This window comes from Eleutherodactylus coqui, chromosome 1, assembly GCF_035609145.1.
Source record: "Eleutherodactylus coqui strain aEleCoq1 chromosome 1, aEleCoq1.hap1, whole genome shotgun sequence".
NCBI lineage: Eukaryota > Metazoa > Chordata > Amphibia > Anura > Eleutherodactylidae > Eleutherodactylus > Eleutherodactylus coqui.
Genome location: NC_089837.1, coordinates 316051066 through 316070245, shown reverse-complemented (window position 1 = coordinate 316070245; position 19180 = coordinate 316051066). Strand labels below are relative to the sequence as shown.

Sequence of the window (19180 nt, the reverse complement as noted above, 5' to 3'; positions counted from 1 at the left end):
TCTCCCCTTCATGCCAGTTTCTACGCAGCGGAACTTGTATGCGGTATCCAACACCTGCATGCGAAGGGCATCGTCCACCGGTAAATATATTCTTGTCTTTTTTAGGTGTGATGGACTCAGGCCGGTTCTGTAATCCCAGATTATATTATAGTAGATGGTTTGGAATCTGATATAAAACATACTTAGATATATTAATTCTGGATGTTTGTGCGCACATTAGGTAACATCTTCATATACTTATAAAGTAAATCAGCTAATAAGACAGATTCCCTCTTAGCAGTATGAATGGGAATAAACCATTGTTTCCTCTACTTCACAGAGATCTCAAGCCGGATAACATCCTGGTGACTTCAGCGGGCCATCTAAAGATCGCCGACTTCGGGTTGGCCCTCGAGGACATCTATGGAGACCGCACAGCCTCCGGATATGCTGGAACACCGGACTTCATGGCTCCTGAGATGCTGAGCGGGGAGGAGTACAATGCTGCCATCGACTGGTATGCCTTAGGTATCATTCTAAATATCATGGTTACCAGCAGGTCCAAGTATCATCGAGGACGATTTAATGCCTCCAACATCGAGGCGAAGAACATCATCAAGAAGGTGAATATATTCTCTATGTAATACATGTTATACTAGACCAGGACAGTAATAATAGTTCAAAGCACTAGATTATATTTTTTTCCTTTTTAGCTCCTCCGGGAAGATCCTACGACGCGCTTAGGGGTCCACGGTGACATCAGAGCCCAGAGGTTTTTCCGGCATATCAATTGGGATTTGGTAGAAGCCCTGCAGATGCGACCACCACACATTCCTGTACCAGTGAGTATAAGCAGAAATTGTATTGGTTCAGCTTGGTATGTTATAACGTCATAGTAGTACTAATGGGAGATGTCTATGCCTCACTATGGTGCTAGACATGGGCTATAGCCCTAATATCACCTTTATGAGCTTCCTTGGTCTATATACTGTATATGTCTATGCCTCACTATGGTGCTAGACATGGGCTGTAGCCCTAATATCACCTTTATGAGCTTCCTTGGTGTATATACTGTATATGTCTATGCCTCACTATGGTGCTAGACGTGGGCTGTAGCCCTAATATCAGCTTTATGAGCTTCCTTGGTCTATATACTGTATATGTCTATGCCTCACTATGGTGCAAGACATGGGCTATAGCCCTAATATCACCTTTATGAGCTTCCTTGGTGTATATACTGTATATGTCTAAGCCTCACTATGGTGCTAGACATGGGCTATAGCCCTAATATCACCTTTATGAGCTTCCTTGGTGTATATACTGTATATGTCTAAGCCTCACTATGGTGCTAGACATGGGCTGTAGCCCTAATATCACCTTTATGAGCTTCCTTGGTCTATATACTGTATATGTCTATGCCTCACTATGGTGCTAGACGTGGGCTGTAGCCCTAATATCACCTTTATGAGCTTCCTTGGTCTATATACTGTATATGTCTATGCATCACTATGGTGCTAGACATGGGCTGTAGCCCTAATATCACCTTTATGAGCTTCCTTGGTCTATATACTGTATATGTCTAAGCCTCACTATGGTGCTAGACATGGGCTGTAGCCCTAATATCACCTATATGAGCTTCCTTGGTGTATATACTGTATATGTCTATGCTTCACTATGGTGCTAGACGTGGGCTGTAGCCCTAATATCACCTTTATGAGCTTCCTTGGTGTATATACTGTATATGTCTATGCCTCACTATGGTGCTAGACGTGGGCTGTAGCCCTAATATCACCTTTATCAGCTTCCTTGGTGTATATACTGTATATGTCTAAGCCTCACTATGGTGCTAGACGTGGGCTGTAGCCCTAATATTACCTTTATGAGCTTCCTTGGTGTATATACTGTATATGTCTATGCCTCACTATGGTGCTGGACGAGGGCTGTAGCCCTAATATCACCTTTATCAGCTTCCTTGGTCTATATACTGTATATGTCCTGAATGTTTAGGTTGTAATATTGTTTAGGAAGAACACTTGAATTTCTGTGACTATCAGTGATAACGTACAATAACCTGATTTAGGCCACTTTCATACGGGAGATTTTTCCATCTGACTTTCGAACCGATTTGTTTGGTTAGAAAGTTGGACAAAAATGAAACGGATTCATTAGAACGGGTATATTTACGGGGGACTTTTTTCTACTCGTATGAATAGTTCATGGAAAATAGAATTTACAACATGTCCCATTCCTGTCTCATTTTTGAACAAGAATAGCACATGATAATGTGTGATGTCCGGCACATCGGACAGCGCATGGATGGTGTGTCTGTGTGCCGGCTGATGTGAGTTCCATGTAAGAATCTTAGACACAAGTTTAAGTTTGTCCGTGTGCGAGTAGTCTTAGGCCCAATGCCCACGGGCGTATTTGCACTGCGGGATCTGGAGCAAATACTGCCCTTAGACATGCTAAGCAAAACACTTTTCCATGCCCACGAGCGGAAAGAAACTGCGATTTTCTGCTGCCGGGGGAAAAATCGCAGCATGTCCTATTCTAGTGTGAGGCTCGCACGGGCAAATTCCATGGTAGTCAATGGAAGCTGCCCATCCCACAGCGAGTTGCCACACATCTGCATCATCGCCGGTGCAACAGCTCTGCACTGCGCATGTGTGGCTGCGCACCAGCCGGCACATCTACAGCGAAGAAAGAAGACAGCAGACAGGTTAGCCAGGGGTCACCGCTGGGAACAAGGTCTGATTCCATTACGAGATCTCACAGTCGGATTCCTCCCCGGCCGTCTGCATTTGGCCTTAGGGCTCAGTCAGACGAGCGTCCTTTTTGCGTAAAAAAAAGTGTTGCATGCATGTGCAAAATGCACCTGACTGTAGCTCCATGCCCATTGCTTTCAATGACGCTGCCTCTGATTGGCTGAACGCTGTGACCACTCACAGGCAGCACTCAGCTGTCATTCAATGAATGGCTGAGCACTGCCTGTGATTGGCTGAGCGCTCAGCCAATCAGACACAGCTCTTTTAGGAGGCAGGGATTTTTAAATCCCCGGCCAGCTGAAAGTGCTTCAGAGCAGTGCCGGCAGTCAGCGAGAACATGCGCCAGAGCTGCACAGCAGCAGAGAGGTGATGTGTGTGTATATATATATATATATACACATACACATTTTTTTTTACAGCAGCTTCTGTTTCAAGCCCTACCCCGAAAGTCACTGTAGGGGTTGACTGCATCGCATTGCTTTCAATGGGGCCAGCGGCAGTAGCAACGGCCCCATTGAAAGCAATGGGATGGCATCATGGTCCTTTGCCACAGCTGTGACAGCTTCATCCCCACAGGGAGTCCCCTTGTCACTGAATACTGTGACAGTGCTGTCACAGTGTTCAGTGATAAGGGGACTCTCCATGGGGAATCTTTCTGCGTCGCACGGACCCACCCAGGGCACGGATGTCCTATATTTTACAAGTATGAATATTTTGCGCCTGTAAAAGACAGACATGTGAACAAATCATAGGGAGCCACTGGCTCTATCAGACATGCCTTTTTTTGCACACATAGGCGCAAGCAAAAAAAAAACCGCTCGTCTGACTTTGCCCTTAGGGTGATAAATTTTTATACAGGAATTAGTTTGTTTTTTTGAACTGTAATCCAGTGCTGTCATGAGAAGTTATCATACCAGCTAAATCCCTATGCTTCCTCTTCTTATAGTCAAACAACATCCGGCACGGCTCAAGACCATTTAATCTCAAGAGGATGGAGGCAGCAGAAGCCCACCACTCGGCCATATCGGCAGACCACCAGGCCTTATTCACAGGGTTTTCATTTGTCAGCACTAACTGGAAAACCCTGGACAGCACACCGGCTCTTTAAGATCATCAGAGCCAGATCTCATAAGCCCCAAGAAGACCATCAAGAGAAGCAGAAGAACACAGATGATGTCATCAGGAGCAGCCCAGCAATTCCATCAGACCGAGCTGGATGATTACTGCCATGTCTACATCTGGCATACAGGTGGTATACCTTTGTTTTTCTTTTAATATGTATGGTGTGAGGATGTGCCTGACCATGTCAGACGCACCGCATGCCCAGAGTGCGTTGATATTATGGTACTATATATATAGTGTTACACTTTATATATACTCCATAAATGACTAAAAATACAATTACATTTACCAGTGACTACTGGTGAGTGTAATTTTATATTTCCCCCTCCTCTATGACATATATTAGTATTGTCATTGATGACGGGGAAATAAGGAGAGAGATGGCCGGCTATTAAGGGGTGGAGGAGGCCGGACCCTTTTTTTTTTTTCTTTTTATGTATGGTATTAGGATGTGCCTGACCATGTCAGACGCACCACATGCCCAATATAGGATGATATTATGATACTCTATGTATAGTGTCACCGTATACATAGACTTCATAAGATATTAATGCTGCAATTACATTTACTGCTGACTACCGGTGAGTGTAATTTCATATTTCTCCCTCTTCTATGACATTGTTTAGTTTTGTCACCGGCGACGGGGAAATAAGGTGAGAGATGGCCGGCTATTAAGGGGTGGAGGAGGCCGGGCCTTTTTTTAAAATTAATATAAAATTTGTTTCCAGGAATATAACTGTTTGGCATTAGGATGTGCCGGACCATACCGGGCGCACCACATGCTCAGAATAAGATACTACGGTACTACATGTATAGTGTTACACTATATCTATACTCCATAAGATATTAAGGATACAATTACATTTACTGGTGATTACCGCTCAGGGGAATTTTATACTTCTCCCTCTCCTCTGACATCTCATGGTTTCGTCACCAGCGAAAGGGAAATAAGGTGAGAGATGGCCGGCTATTAAGGGGTGGAGGAGGCTGGACCTTTTATTGTAATTGTTTGCTTTTATATTTGGGCCAATTATAGTAGTCGGTCATTGGTTCAGCTCTGTAGACAGAAAAACACAAATGTTCCGGATCTTTGAATGCAGTGACACCATTTTTAAATTGTTTTTATTGTGCAAAAGTAATAAAATGTTACAAAACTATATAAATTGGATACAAATGTAATCCTACTGACCACAGGATGTAGTGAAGATGTCATTTATGCCAGCGTCATATAAGCCTATGTGCACCAGTGTAGTGTTCTTACAGAATTAAAGATGCTTTTTCTGCACGTTCCAGATGTGTTCTTTTTCCTGCACAATTGCGCAGTGTTTCACGCATCTCCTAGCATATTTCGTGTAAATTTATGTACCCTCTTATGTTACTTCTATGAGACCTCTTGCTGTGCACATGTGCAGGAGAATAGAGCACGGTACGCTGGTTTATTCTTCAACTAAAATCCTCAGGAAACATACATGCTGGTGAACAAACCCATTGAAATCAATAGGTTCTATAATCTGTATATTGTGTGTGCAAATACACCCGTGTGCCACCGGCTTTACTGTATAAGGCCTCCTTCACATGACCAGTAAGAAATAGACCTTATTAAAAAAGGGCAGGAGGTGTTGTATTGTATGTTAGGAAAACATTCATCTCTACAGAGATTCCAGCTTCAGACCATGGGAGTTCTGTAGAAACTGTTTGGGTAAGAATACAAGGAGAGAACAACAGAAAGGACACGATTGTAGGCATTTACTATAGGCCACCTGGACAAGCAGAAGATATGGCGGAATTCTTTCTACATCAGATGGCCAAGCTCTCAAAAAAGCATGATATAGTGATCACAGGAGATTATAACTATCCGGACATTTGTTGGGAATCTCAGGTAAAAGTAATGGATCCAACACATTCTTATCCGTACTTGCTGACAACTTTATCTTCCAAAGGTAGAAGAGAAAACAAGGGGATCTGCTATCTTGGACCTAATTCTTACCAACAGGGAGGGAATGGTTGCGGAAGTAAGGGTGGCTGGGACCTTAGGAGGCAGCGATCATGTTATCATTGAATTTTGGATAAAAAGGGGATGAAGACCTGAGAAAACTCAGACCTCAAGGTTGGATTTTAGAAAGGCAGATTTTATTGAACTCAGAAAAAGGATAGGAATAATCCAATGGCTGGATGTTCATAAGGAAAGAAATGACTAAGTAGGTTGGGAAATATTGTGAAGTAAGATTCTCAAAGCACAATCCCTAAAAGAAGGAAGAATGGGAAGCATTTAAAGAGACCTGGATGGATGAACACAGAACTTGCACACATGTTAAAAGGAAGAAAAATATGATCAAACGGAAAGAGGGGGAAATATAGTCAGACCTCAGCTGGAACACTGTGTCCAGTTCTGTGCACCCCACTTTAAAAAAGACAGAAAAACTGGAGCAAGTTCAGAGAAGAGTTACCAAGATGGTGAACGGTCTGCAAATCATGTCCTATGAGGAATGCTTAAAGGATCTGTGAATGTTTAGCTTGCAGAAGAGAAGGCTGAGAGGAGACTTAATAGCTGTCTACAAATATCTGAAGGGCTGTCACAGTGCAGAGGGATCAGCCCTATTCTCATTTGTACAAGGAAAGACTAGAAGCAATGGGATGAAACTGAAAGGGAGGAGACACAGATTAGATATTAGACAGCGAGAGGGATCAATGAGTGGAACAGGTTACCCTGGGAGGTGGTGAGTTCTCCTTCAATGGAAGTCTTCAAACAAAGGCTGGACAAATATCTGCCTGGGATGATTTAGTGATCCTGCACTGAGCAGGGGGTTGGACCCGATGACCCTGGAGGTCTCTTCCAACTCTACCATTCTATGACTCTTTGACCGTATGCACTTTTACACTCACTACATCGCTGCCAAAAATTGCATGAAAAGAAAAACGTTGTGATGAAGTCCCAATCAAAATTAACGTTTTCTCGTCCATTCACACAGGCAGCTGCAGCATATCAGCCAAAATATGCGCTGCAGTGTGAATGATTTTTAATGGTTAACTAGAGGCAGCTGTTTTCTTTTCCCGGAGTTGGACGTTACAAAACTCCCTCCCCCTCCCTTTTTTTTCAGCTTCCACAGAAGCCTATGAGGACCTCCAGAATATCTCGGCAAAAGATAGGTCTTGCCCTATCTATTCACGCACTGTATAAAATCGGACGCCGTTTTCGGTCGCCGATGTCCTGTTATGCCCTGATGTTTCTATGTGGCTAAAAATCGCTCATCTGAATGATTACATTGGAATCCAAGGCTTCAGATGCTTACCATTTTTTAATGCAGCTAAATTAGCCCCATGGTCGCATGAATAAGGCCTAACTCACAGCGACTAAAAAAACAACAACCTAAAGTACAACAGTAGAATAGCTGGTTTTTATTTTCTTTTGCTTTGTTACCGTCACCTCCAAAGAATTAATTACCAAGAGATCAAAATGTCATTTATAACCCTGACTGAAGACTACAGCTTCTACTGCAAAAGACAAACCCCCAGACAGATCTGTCAATGGAAAAAGAAAACTGTTTTCGGTCTTTGGATATAGCAATATGTAAAAAAAAATTTTTTGGAAGTACATTTATTATGCACAGGTATTAAAATATAAAACATGTTACTATTTGGTTTCGCCATAATTGTATCAGCTTGCTGAATAAATAAGTTACATCATTTCTACCGTGAACGTGTTTATTTTAAAAAAAAAGAGCAGTGTTTTTCACTCCAAGAAAGACTTCATGGAATTTTTCTATTCTGCAAAAGACAAAGCCTGATAGGACCGTCAACGGAAAAATAACAAAACAGTAATGGACGGCAAAACTGAGAAAGCAATTGCTGTGATAGAAACGCCAAAACTGGCAGTGATGGTAAGAGGTTAGGTTTAGAATTAGATAGTTTATGTTTAGAGATGAGCGAGCACCAAAATGCTCGGGTGCTCGTTACTCGAGTCGAACTTTCCGCGATGCTCGAGGGTTCGTTTCGAGTAACGAACCCCATTGAAGTCAATGGGCGACTCGAGCATTTTTGTATATCGCCGATGCTCGCTAAGGTTTTCATTTGTGAAAATCTGCAAAACCCAAGAAAGTGCTGGAAACGACACAGAAACGGATAGGGCAGGCGAGGGGCTACATGCTGGGCCGCATTTCAGGTTCCCAGGTCTCACTATTAAGCCACAATAGCAGCAAGAGTGCCCTCCACCACCATCACCAATTTTTACTTCGGACAAACCCTCATTAGCAATGCATACCTTAGCTAAGCACCACACTACCTCCAACAAAGCACAAGCACTGCCTGCGGGTCACTCCGCTGCCACTTCTCCTGGGTTACATGCTGCCCCCCTCCGCACAACCCAGTGTCCACAGCGCACACCAAAGTGTCCCTGCGCAGCCTTCAGCTGCCCTCATGCCACACGCTGGCTGCATAGCCAAACCACCCTCATGTCTATTTATAAGTGCGTCTGCCATGAGGAGGAACCGCAGGTATTTTAACTCTACAATTTTTGAATAAATCTAAGCAAAGCAGTAGGAAAAAAATTACAATTTTTATTTTTTTGGCAATTGTGCCAATTTAAAAACAGGGTTTTTTGTGCAGTGTACATAGGAATGAAGACATTCACTCCAAAATGGATATCACCGTTTGTCCCGTGTTCAGGAACATTCCCGTTGTGGTCCTAATCAACTTACAGGACACATGACAAGGCCTATAATGCAGGGAACACCCGTTGGATTGCAGGGCCCAACTGAATAAATTCCAGTTCCATAAATTGAACTGTGTGGTATTTCTGAAAACAGGGATAATTACGGGGGCTGGTTGGGATGGGTACATGGAGCAATAAAGTCGGGTCTCCCTCTCCTCTCTTGCTTTTTGGGGAGTTTTTTGACCTCAGTGGCAGGGATGGGGTGTAAAGTGGCGCACTGTGAGGCTTTGTAATTTTGCGGAGGTGCGGCGGTCTCACACAGAAGGCGCTTAACAAGCTGCTCCTTGAACTGCAGGAAGGCGAGCGTTCCCGGGGCCTCTTGTAAATTACGTATTACAGGTAGCGGTCTGAATAACGCGGGGGTCACACAGCTTGATGAAGTTACGTATAAGCTGCGGGTGTATCCGCGACCATGGAGCACAATGGGCTCTATGTTGCAGATATCTACAGTAAAATAGAACCTGCTGCGTTCTCTTTTCTGCGAGTGGATTACGTAATTCTGACCCGCTAATGTAAGCGGAATTGTGTAATCTAATGCATTTGATTGATCTGCATATTACATGTCTTCTGCGCATGCGCAGACTAGCTCTCCGGCGTGAGCACGGCGGAGCGGCCCCATTCAACAGAACAGAAGACCAGACAGCACAAGCGCGTCTAATGGAAGGAGAAGACAGCTTTAGTCGGCGCCATGGAGACGGGGACGCCAGCACCGGAGGGGGTAAGTGTATAACTTCTGTATGGCTCAAATTTAATGCACGATGTATATTACAAAGTGCATTAATATGGCCATACAGAAGTGTATAACCCCACTTGCTGCCGCGGGACAACCCCTTTAAGGCCCATTTAGACAGGACGAATGTCAGGCAGCTGATGCCCAACACTCGTTCCTGCATGCTTTTACACAGGAGCGAGTAGCGTTGCTTCACAGTGGAGCGGCTGCATGAGATTTCTCTTCTTGCTCTCCCCTGCCCTTCTCCATTCACTTAACACAGCTGCCGTTCAGTACTGAACGGCTGCTATTTACACTCACTGCTCAACGTCCATCGTTTATGCAGCTTAAAATCCTCTTCGCTCATGGTTCAGTGTAAATAGCGAACATTCAGAACTGAACTGCTGCTATGTTAAGTGAATGGAGAGGGGGGGGGGGAGCGGGAGGAAATCTCCTTCAGCCGCCCCGCTGTGAAGCAACATTACTAGCTCCCATGCAAAAGTGGGTACTTGTGGGAATGAGTGTCGGGCATCGTTTGCCTGACGATTATCCCATGTAAATGGGCCTTAAGTCTCAGTAGGAGGCCTGTCCGTTAGACTGGACTGACAGCTTAAGATATCTTTACACGAAAATGATTATCATTTAGATTTCTGCAATCCAGCAAGAATCTGAACAATTATCATTCAGTGTAAATGTATGCAGGGACTGAACGACATATCGTTCCATGTGAATGGAAGTCGGTGGGCATGAACAATCACCAGCTCCACCTCCATTTAGCCAACAATGCTCTAACATCAGCGCTGGGACACCCTGCTGGGCATCTGTCGGCCAACATATCGTCCCGTGTAAAAGAACCCTTAGATTCCCTCTGCTCTCTATTACACCTCATGGCTGGGTTCCATCGGGATGGAAGTCTTGTGGAACGTCTGCAGTGGAACCACACGGACATTCTGCAAGATTTCCGCAGCGTAAAGGCTGCTTCAAACCGCGCGTCATTTGGCGCAGATTTAAAGTGATTTTTCAGCCTTCATGCTGCTGCAGAAATCTCTCCACATAGAGAGAAAAGAGCCTGCAGTGAAAACTGCGCCAAAACTGACATGACGCGGATTTGAATTCCACGCCGAAAGTCAGTTTCCCTGTGGCTTCGTGTGAATGAGATTTTTGCAAATCTCGTCCATTTTGCTGTTCAGTCTTAGGTTTAAGAATGTATGTGGAAAGTCCGCACGGAAAGTCCGCAGCAATTCCGCCCAGCCCATCAGCTAATGTTTTATGGTCCTAAATTAGCTGATAACAAGGTGCAGGAAAGGAGAGAGCAGAGGGAAACAAAGCCGGATCTCCCACTGAGCCTTAAGACCTCCGTTTCTATATACAGATAGTCCCCAACTTGCGAACGTTCGAGTTACGAATTGGGTCATTTGTGGGGGTTCTCTATGGTTTTAGCCGCTACAAGTGTGCTATGGGGCATAAAAGGCCTTCAAGCAAAATTTCTGTTCTGAAAGCCACCAGCTGCTCCTTTCATTTTGGGCCCCTTTGTGGACTCAGATATAACATTAGGGCCACAAACAGGGGTATCCATTTTGGGGTATCAATCCTCATTTTCATGTGCACTATAGAAAAAAATATGTCTTTAAAATGACATATTTGCCAAAAATATAAAATTTTACTTTCTCTCCTCTAAATTGAATTAATTCCTGAAAAAAACTGTGGGGTCAAAATACTCCTGACCCCCCTCAGTGAATACATCAAGGGGGGTAGTTTTTAAAATAGGATCATTTGTGGGGGTATCTACATTCTGACACCCATGAGCCTTTGCAATCTTGGCTTGGTGTAAGAAAACAAAGTGTTCCTTAAAATGCTGAAAAGTAATGTTAAATTTGTACGTCTCCCAAATGGTTAAAAGAACACAAATGTTTTTCAAATGTGCATTCAGAATGAAGCAAACATATGGATATATATTAGCAAAAATGTGTACAGTATGTTTGCACATATTTGATATATTACAATTAGAGATGAGCGAACGTACTCGTCCGAGCTTGATACTCGTTCGAGTATTAGCGTGTTCGAGATGCTCGTTACTCGTAACGAGTACCACGCGATGTTCGAGTTACTTTCACTTTCATCTCTGAGACGTTAGCGTGCGTTTCTGGCCAATTGAAAGACAGGGAAGGCATTACAACTTCCCCCTGCGTCGTTCAAGCCCTATACCACCCCCCTGCTGTGAGTGGCTGGGGAGATCAGGTGTCACCCGAGTATAAAAATCGGCCCCTCCCGCGGCTCGCCTCAGATGCGTTGTGACATAGCTGAGGGACAGTGCTATGGTGTTGGAGCTGCTGTAGGGAGAGCGTTAGGAGTTAGTGTAGGCTTCAAGAACCCCAACGGTCCTTCTTAGGGCCACATCTAACAGTGTGCAGTAGTGTGGAGGTTGCTTTTAGCAGTGTTGCACTTTTTTTTTTTTTTGCTATATCGGCCGTGCAGAGCATTGCGCCCTGCAGTAATACTACAGGGACAGAAGTGGTGGTTAGGCAGGGAGAGTGTTAGGAGTTAGTGTAGGCTTCAAGAACCCCAACGGTCCTTCTTAGGGCCACATCTAACCGTGTGCAGTACTGTGGAGGCTGCTTTTAGCAGTGTTGCACTTTTTTTTTTGCTATATCGGCCGTGCAGAGCATTGCGCCCTGCAGTAATACTCCAGGGATAGAATTGTGTAGGCAGGGCCAGAAGATATATATTATCGATTGAATATACGCAGTGGTCCTTTAGAAAAAAATATTTGAAAAAAAACTATTTGGCCTGCCTGTCACTCTGCTCAGTGTTCTGGGTCTGTGTCTGCTGGGGGTAGTAGTTCTCCAAATAAATACGCAGCCAGCTAAGTGTTACAGCAGGCTTGCGCCAAATTATTTCCTGCCTCTGAAATCACCGCTCTGTTGCACTTAATAACAGTGCAACACTTCAGTTCCGTGACACACACATCAGGGACAGAATTGTGTAGGCAGGGCCAGAAGACATATATAGATTGAAATATACGCAGTGGTCCTTTTGAAAAAAATATTTGAAAAAAAATCTATTTGGCCTGCCTGTCACTCTGCTCAGTGTTCTGGGTCTGTGTCTGCTGGGGGTAGTAGTTTTGCAAATAAATACGCAGCCAGCTAAGTGTTACAGCAGGCTTGCGCAAAATTATTTCCTGGCATTCCGTAAGCGAATTCAGCCTACAACCACAGGCCAATAAGCGGCACATTAAATTACAGTGTTGTGTTTCTGCATTCCTGGTAATACAGCATGCTGAGGAGTAGGGGTAGGCCTAGAGGACGTGGGAGCGGCCGAGGACGCGGAGCCCTAGTCCGGGTGTGGGCACAGGCCGAGCTCCTGATCCAGGTGTATCGCAGCCGACTGCTGCGGGATTAGGAGAGAGGCACGTTTCTGGCGTCCCCACATTCATAGCACATTTAATGGGTCCACACGGTAGACCCTTATTAGAAAATGAGCAGTGTGAGCAGGTCCTGTCGTGGATGGCAGAAAGTGCTTCCAGCAACCTATCGTCCACCCAGAGATCTGCGCCGTCCACTGCTGCAACTCAGAATCCTCTGGCTGCTGCTCCTCCTTCCTCTCAGCCTCCTCACTCCATGAAAATGAGACATTCTGAGGAGCGGGCAGACTCCCAGGAACTGTTCTCGGGCCCCTGCTCAGATTGGGCAGCAATGGTTCCTCTCCCACCAGAGGAGTTTATCGTGACTGATGCACAACCATTGCAAAGTTCCCGGGGTCCGGGGGATGAGGCTGGGGACTTCTGGCAACTGTCTCAAGACCTTTCAGTGGGTGAGGAGGCCGATGACGATGAGACACAGTTGTCTATCAGTGAGGTAGTAGTAAGGGCATTAAGTCCGAGGGAGGAGCGCACCGAGGATTCTGAGGAAGAGCAGCAGGACGATGAGGTGACTGACCCCACCTGGTTTGCTACGCCTACTGAGGACAGGTCTTCAGAGGGGGAGGCAAGGGCAGCAGCAGGGCAGGTTGCAAGAGGCAGTGCGGTGGCCAGGGGTTGAGGCAGGGCCAGACCGAATAATCCACCAACTGTTTCCCAAAGCGCCCCCTCGCGCCATGCCACCCTGCAGAGGCCGAGGTGCTCAAAGGTCTGGCAGTTTTTCACTGAGAGTGCAGACGACCGACGAACAGTGGTGTGCAACCTTTGTCGCGCCAAGATCAGCCGGGGAGCCACCACCAGCAGCCTCACCACCACCAGCATGCGCAGACATATGATGGCCAAGCACCCCACAAGGTGGGACGAAGGCCGTTCACCGCCTCCGGTTTGCACCGCTGCCTCTCCCCCTGTGCCCCAACCTGCCACTGAGATCCAACCCCGCTCTGAGGACACAGGCACTACCGTCTCCTGGCCTGCACCCACACCCTCACCTCCGCTGTCCTCGGCCCCATCCACCAATGTCTCTCAGCGCACCGTCCAGCCGTCGCTAGCGCAAGTATTTGAGCGCAAGCGCAAGTACGCCGCCACGCACCCGCACGCTCAAGCGTTAAACGTGCACATAGCAAAATTTATCAGCCTGGAGATGCTGCCGTATAGGGTTGTGGAAACGGAGTCCTTCAAAAGTATGATGGCGGCGGCGGCCCCGCGCTACTCAGTTCCCAGTCGCCACTACTTTTCCCGATGTGCCGTCCCAGCCCTGCACGACCACGTCTCCCGCAACATTGTACGCGCCCTCACCAACGCGGTTACTGCTAAGGTCCACTTAACAACGGACACGTGGACAAGCACAGGCGGGCAGGGCCACTATATCTACCTGACGGCACATTGGGTGAATTTAGTGGAGGCTGGGACAGAGTCAGAGCCTGGGACCGCTCACTTCCTACCCACCCCCAGAATTGCGGGCCAGAGCTCGGTGGTGGTATCTGCGGCGGTGTATGCTTCCTCCACTAAACCACCCCCCTCCTCCTCCTCCTCCGCAACCTCTGTCTCGCAATCAAGATGTGTCAGCAGCAGCACGTCGCCAGCAGTCGGTGTCGCGTGGCGTGGCAGCACAGCGGTGGGCAAGCGTCAGCAGGCCGTGCTGAAACTACTCAGCTTAGGAGATAAGAGGCACACGGCCCACGAACTGCTGCAGGGTCTGACAGAGCAGACCGACCGCTGGCTTGCGCCGCTGAGCCTCCAACCGGGCATGGTCGTGTGTGACAACGGACGTAACCTGGTGGCGGCTCTGCAGCTCGGCAGCCTCACGCACGTGCCATGCCTGGCCCACGTCTTTAATTTGGTGGTTCAGCGCTTTCTGAAAAGCTACCCTTGCTTGTCAGACCTGCTCGGAAAGGTGCGCCGGCTCTGCGCACATTTCCGCAAGTCCCACACGGACGCTGCTACCCTGCACACCCTGCAACATCGGTTTAATCTGCCAGTGCACCGACTGCTGTGCGACGTGCCCACACGGTGGAACTCTACGCTCCACATGTTGGCCAGGCTCTATGAGCAGCGTAGAGCTATAGTGGAATACCAACTCCAACATGGGCGGCGCAGTGGGAGTCAGCCTCCTCAATTATTTTCAGAAGAGTGGGCCTGGTTGGCAGACATCTGCCAGGTCCTTGGAAACTTTGAGGAGTCTACCCAGGTGGTGAGTGGCGATGCTGCAATCATTAGCGTCACCATTCCTCTGCTATGCCTCTTGAGAAGTTTCCTGCAAAGCATAAAGGCAGACGCTTTGCACTCGGAAACAGAGCCGGGGGAAGACAGTATGTCGCTGGATAGTCAGAGCACCCTCCTGTCTATATCTCAGCGCGGTGAGGAGGAGGAGGAGGAGGAGGAGGAGGAAGATGAGGAGGAGGGGGAAGACACAGCTTGGCCCACTGATGAGGGTAGACATGCTGCTGGGCTGTCATCCTTTCAGCGTGTATGGCCTGAGGAGGAGGAGGAGGAGGATCCTGAAAGTGATCTTCCTAGTGAGGACAGCCATGTGTTGCGTACAGGTACCCTGGCACACATGGCTGACTTCATGTTAGGATGCCTTTCTCGTGACCCTCGTGTTACACGCATTCTGGCCACTACGGATTACTGGGTGTACACACTGCTCGACCCACGGTATAAGGAGAACCTTTCCACTCTCATACCCGAAGAGGAAAGGGGTTCGAGAGTGTTGCTATACCACAGGACCCTGGCGGACAAACTGATGGTAAAATTCCCATACGAAAGCGCTAGTGGCCGAAGGCGCAGTTCCGAGGGCCAGGTAGCAGGGGAGGCGCGGAGATCAGGCAGGATGTACAGCACAGGCAGGCCAACACTCTTTAAGGCCCTTGACAGTTTTATGGCTCCCCAGCAAGACTGTGTCACCGCTCCCCAGTCACGGCTGAGTCGGCGGGAGCACTGTAAAAGGATGGTGAGGGAGTACGTAGCCGATCTCACGACCGTCCTCCGTGACGCCTCTGCCCCCTACAACTACTGGGTGTCGAAGCTGGACACGTGGCCTGAACTCGCGCTGTATGCCCTGGAGGTGCTTGCTTGTCCTGCGGCTAGCGTCTTGTCAGAGAGGGTGTTTAGTGCGGCTGGGGGAATCATCACAGATAAGCGTACCCGCCTGTCAACCGACAGTGCCGACAGACTAACACTCATCAAGATGAACAAAGCCTGGATTTCCCCAGACTTCTCTTCTCCACCAGCGGACAGCAGCGATACCTAAGCAATACGTAGGCTGCACCCGCGGATGGAAGCATCGTTCTCTATCACCATCAAAAACGGGGACATTTCTGCTTCATCAATCTGTGTATAATATTCCTCCTCCTCCTGCTCCTCCTCCTGAAACATCACATAGTCACGCCGAACGGGCAATTTTTCTTAGGCCCACAAGGCTCAGTAATATAATTTTTCTAAACAATTTTTATACGTTTCAATGCTCATTAAAGCGTTGAAACTTTCACCTCCAACAATTTTTATTTTAACTGGGCTGCCTCCTGGCCTAGTTACCAATTAAGCCACATTAACCAAAGCGATTAATGGGTTTCACCTGCCCTCTTGGTTGGCCATGGCCAATTTTTCTGATGTACATTAGTACTGTTGATACAGCAATTTTTGTGGGCCCTCGCCTACAGTGTAATCAAATGAATTTTTAGCCCACCTGCATTACAGCTGACGTTACATCCGCTGTGTTAGGCAATGCAATGGGATATTTTTATGTACCGCTGGTGGGTTCCAGGGAGCCACCCATGCTGTCGGTCCACAGGGAGTTGTAAATGCATCTGTTTCCACTTCTAAAGAACCCCAGTCTGACTGGGGCATGCAGTGTGGGCCGAAGCCCACCTGCATTAAGCACGACATTACTACCTCAGCTGTGTTGGGCAATGCAATGGGATATTTTTATGTACCGCCGGTGGGTTCCAGGGAGCCACCCATGCTGTCGGTCCACAGGGAGTTGTAAATGCATCTGTTTCCACTTCTAAAGAACCCCAGTCTGACTGGGGCATGCAGTGTGGGCCGAAGCCCACCTGCATTAAACACGACATTACTACCTCAGCTGTGATGGGCACTGCAATGGGATACATTTATGTACAGCGGGTGGGTTCCAGGGAGCCACCCATGCTGTGGGTGCACACGGAATTCCCATTGCGGAGTTGTACCTGCCTGTGACTATTTATAAAAAAACGCGGTCTGACTGGGGCGTGCAGACACCTTGACAGAATGAATAGTGTGTGGCACATAGGTTCCCCATTGCTATGCCCACGTGTGCAGCTCCAGATGGAGGTGGCACAGGATTGGATTTCTCATTGCTTCTGTACAGCATTGTGGGCTATCGTCCCGCCCCTTTTAAAGAGGGTCGCTGCCTAGCTGTGCCAACCCTCTGCAGTGTGTGCCTGCTTTTCCTGTGGCAGACGCCCTTATAAATGGACATGAGGGTGGCGTGGCATGAGGGCAGCTGAACGCTGGGCAGGAACAGTTTGGTGTGCGCTGTGGACACTGGGTCGTGGCGGGGGGGGGGGGAATTGGCAGCATGTAACCCAGGAGAAGTGGCAGCGGAGTGTCATGCAGGCAGTGATTGTGCTTTGTTGGAGGTTGTGTGGTGCTTAGCTAAGGTATGCATTGCTAATGAGGGCTTTTCAGAAGTAAAAATTGTTGGGAGGGGGGGCACTCTTGCTGCTATTGTGGCTTAATAGTGGGACCTGGGAACTTGAGATGCAGCCCAACATGTAGCCCCTCGCCTGCCCTATCCGTTTCTGTGTCGTTCCCATCACTTTCTTGAATTGCCCCGATTTTCACAAATGAAAACCTTAGCGAGCATCGGCGATATACAAAAATGCTCGAGTCGCCCATTGACTTCAATGGGGTTCGTTACTCGAAACGAACCCTCGAGCATCGCGAAAAATTCGTCTCGAGTAACGAGCACCCGAGCATTTTGGTGCTCGCTCATCTCTAATTACAATTGAAAATGTGAAAAAATGACAATCTTTTCAAACTTTTCCCAATATTGGCACTTTTAATAAATATACACAAATTCTATCGGACTATTTTCCCCACCTAAATGAAGTACAACATGTGGCGGAAAAACAACGTCAGAATCACTTGGATATACAAAACCCTTACGGAGTCATTCTATGTTAAAGTGACACGTGTCAGATTTCCAAAATTTGGCCTGGTCATTAAGGCGCAAACAGGCTTGGTCACTAAGGGGTTAAACCAAGCTTTTATGTTAAACATATTTTAAAGACTTTTTGATTATTTTGTTTTTCAATTTTAAAGTCTATTTAAAAAAATCCTAATATCCTGCAATTTTAACACTGAGTCAATAATAGTCTGACATGTCCTGGAAACGTTTCAGCATTCATCTCTATATCTGAGAGAGATAATACTTTATATAGATAACAGGATCCACCATTCACAATAAGAGATGGTCACAGCTCACCTCCTCCCCCTCTCTTAACAATGACCTCTGCACATGCAACAAAACATGCCTGGAACATTCTCCCATAGTAGTCAATGAGTCATCTGGTGTGTATAGGTTCCCATGTCCATGAGAATGCTGTGAAGCATCTCTAGATGCTGTTAACTGCTGCTCCAGCGAGATAGCAGCCCCCATAGTTATGTCCAGGCAATAGAATAAAAATACTACAGTCAGAAAATAAAAGCAGATTAGAAAAATGGAAACTGTTTCACTGGCTAGTAAAACAAATGTAGGCGATGCATTCCTTGTAAGAACTGAGAGCAGCGGGTTTAAGGAATATCAATAGATCTGATCAATAGAGGATCTGCAGGAAGCTCAGGGAGACACATATGTTCTACTCCTATGTATCATAAAACTATGACAACTAAGATATGACTACTTAGAGCTGATGGATGAGCTATACCACTATTGGCATAAAACGTGCACATATAGAGTTGTCACTCCGGCCTCGCGCCCTTTTTGGCGACATGCTCAATTGCTAGATTTAGGATAGCACAGAGTCAAAGGGAATACCGTTGTCCCTCTTTCACGTCTTGTTCTTAGGCAGTGCAGGAGTTGATATGAACACTAAGGTTGTATTTGTTCCTGTCGTTTTTTAGTTCCGGTGGTTATGTGCATTCAGCTTATAGAATGTACAACAGGGGATAAATGTCTTCTAGGAGGCAAACACTTCTGTATGGTATCCTGCAGCATATCGCTCCAGATTTGTTATAACTGATCCTCTGGATTGTGCCAAGTCACAGACTGTTGAAGTTGGTGTCCCAGATGATCCCATACATGTTCTATTAGTGATAATTCTGACGCTCCACAACAAAGGCAGGACTGCGGCGCTCACCCCTAGGTTTACACACAGAAACACGGATGTCATTAGTGCCCAAACTAAACCAGAGCAGAGGTGATGGTGAGTGACTGTCAAAGGCCTTAGAAGTAATGGGCACTGTGAGACCAAATGTCCCTTAGCTAAGTGCCTGGAAATGGT

General features: G+C 46.8%; 1 protein-coding gene across 1 annotated transcript; it reads left to right on the top strand.

Moving 5' to 3' along the window:
* The first annotated feature begins 281 nt into the window (after window positions 1–281).
* On the top strand, window positions 282–4416 carry LOC136587354 (protein kinase C delta type-like). The gene is made up of 3 exons (XM_066585958.1): window positions 282–602; window positions 693–821; window positions 3691–4416. The coding sequence occupies exons 1-3, from the start codon at window positions 282–284 to the stop codon at window positions 3850–3852; spliced, it is 612 nt and encodes a 203-aa protein (XP_066442055.1). The 3' UTR covers window positions 3853–4416.
* Window positions 4417–19180: the final 14764 nt, after the last annotated feature.

Coding starts and splice junctions, on each gene's coding strand:
- LOC136587354 (XM_066585958.1), top strand. CDS start 282: ATGAATGGGAATAAACCATTGTTTCCTCTACTTCACAGAGATCTCAAG. Junction 603..692: donor CGAAGAACATCATCAAGAAG/GTGAATATATTC, acceptor TTTCCTTTTTAG/CTCCTCCGGGAAGATCCTAC. Junction 822..3,690: donor CACCACACATTCCTGTACCA/GTGAGTATAAGC, acceptor CTCTTCTTATAG/TCAAACAACATCCGGCACGG.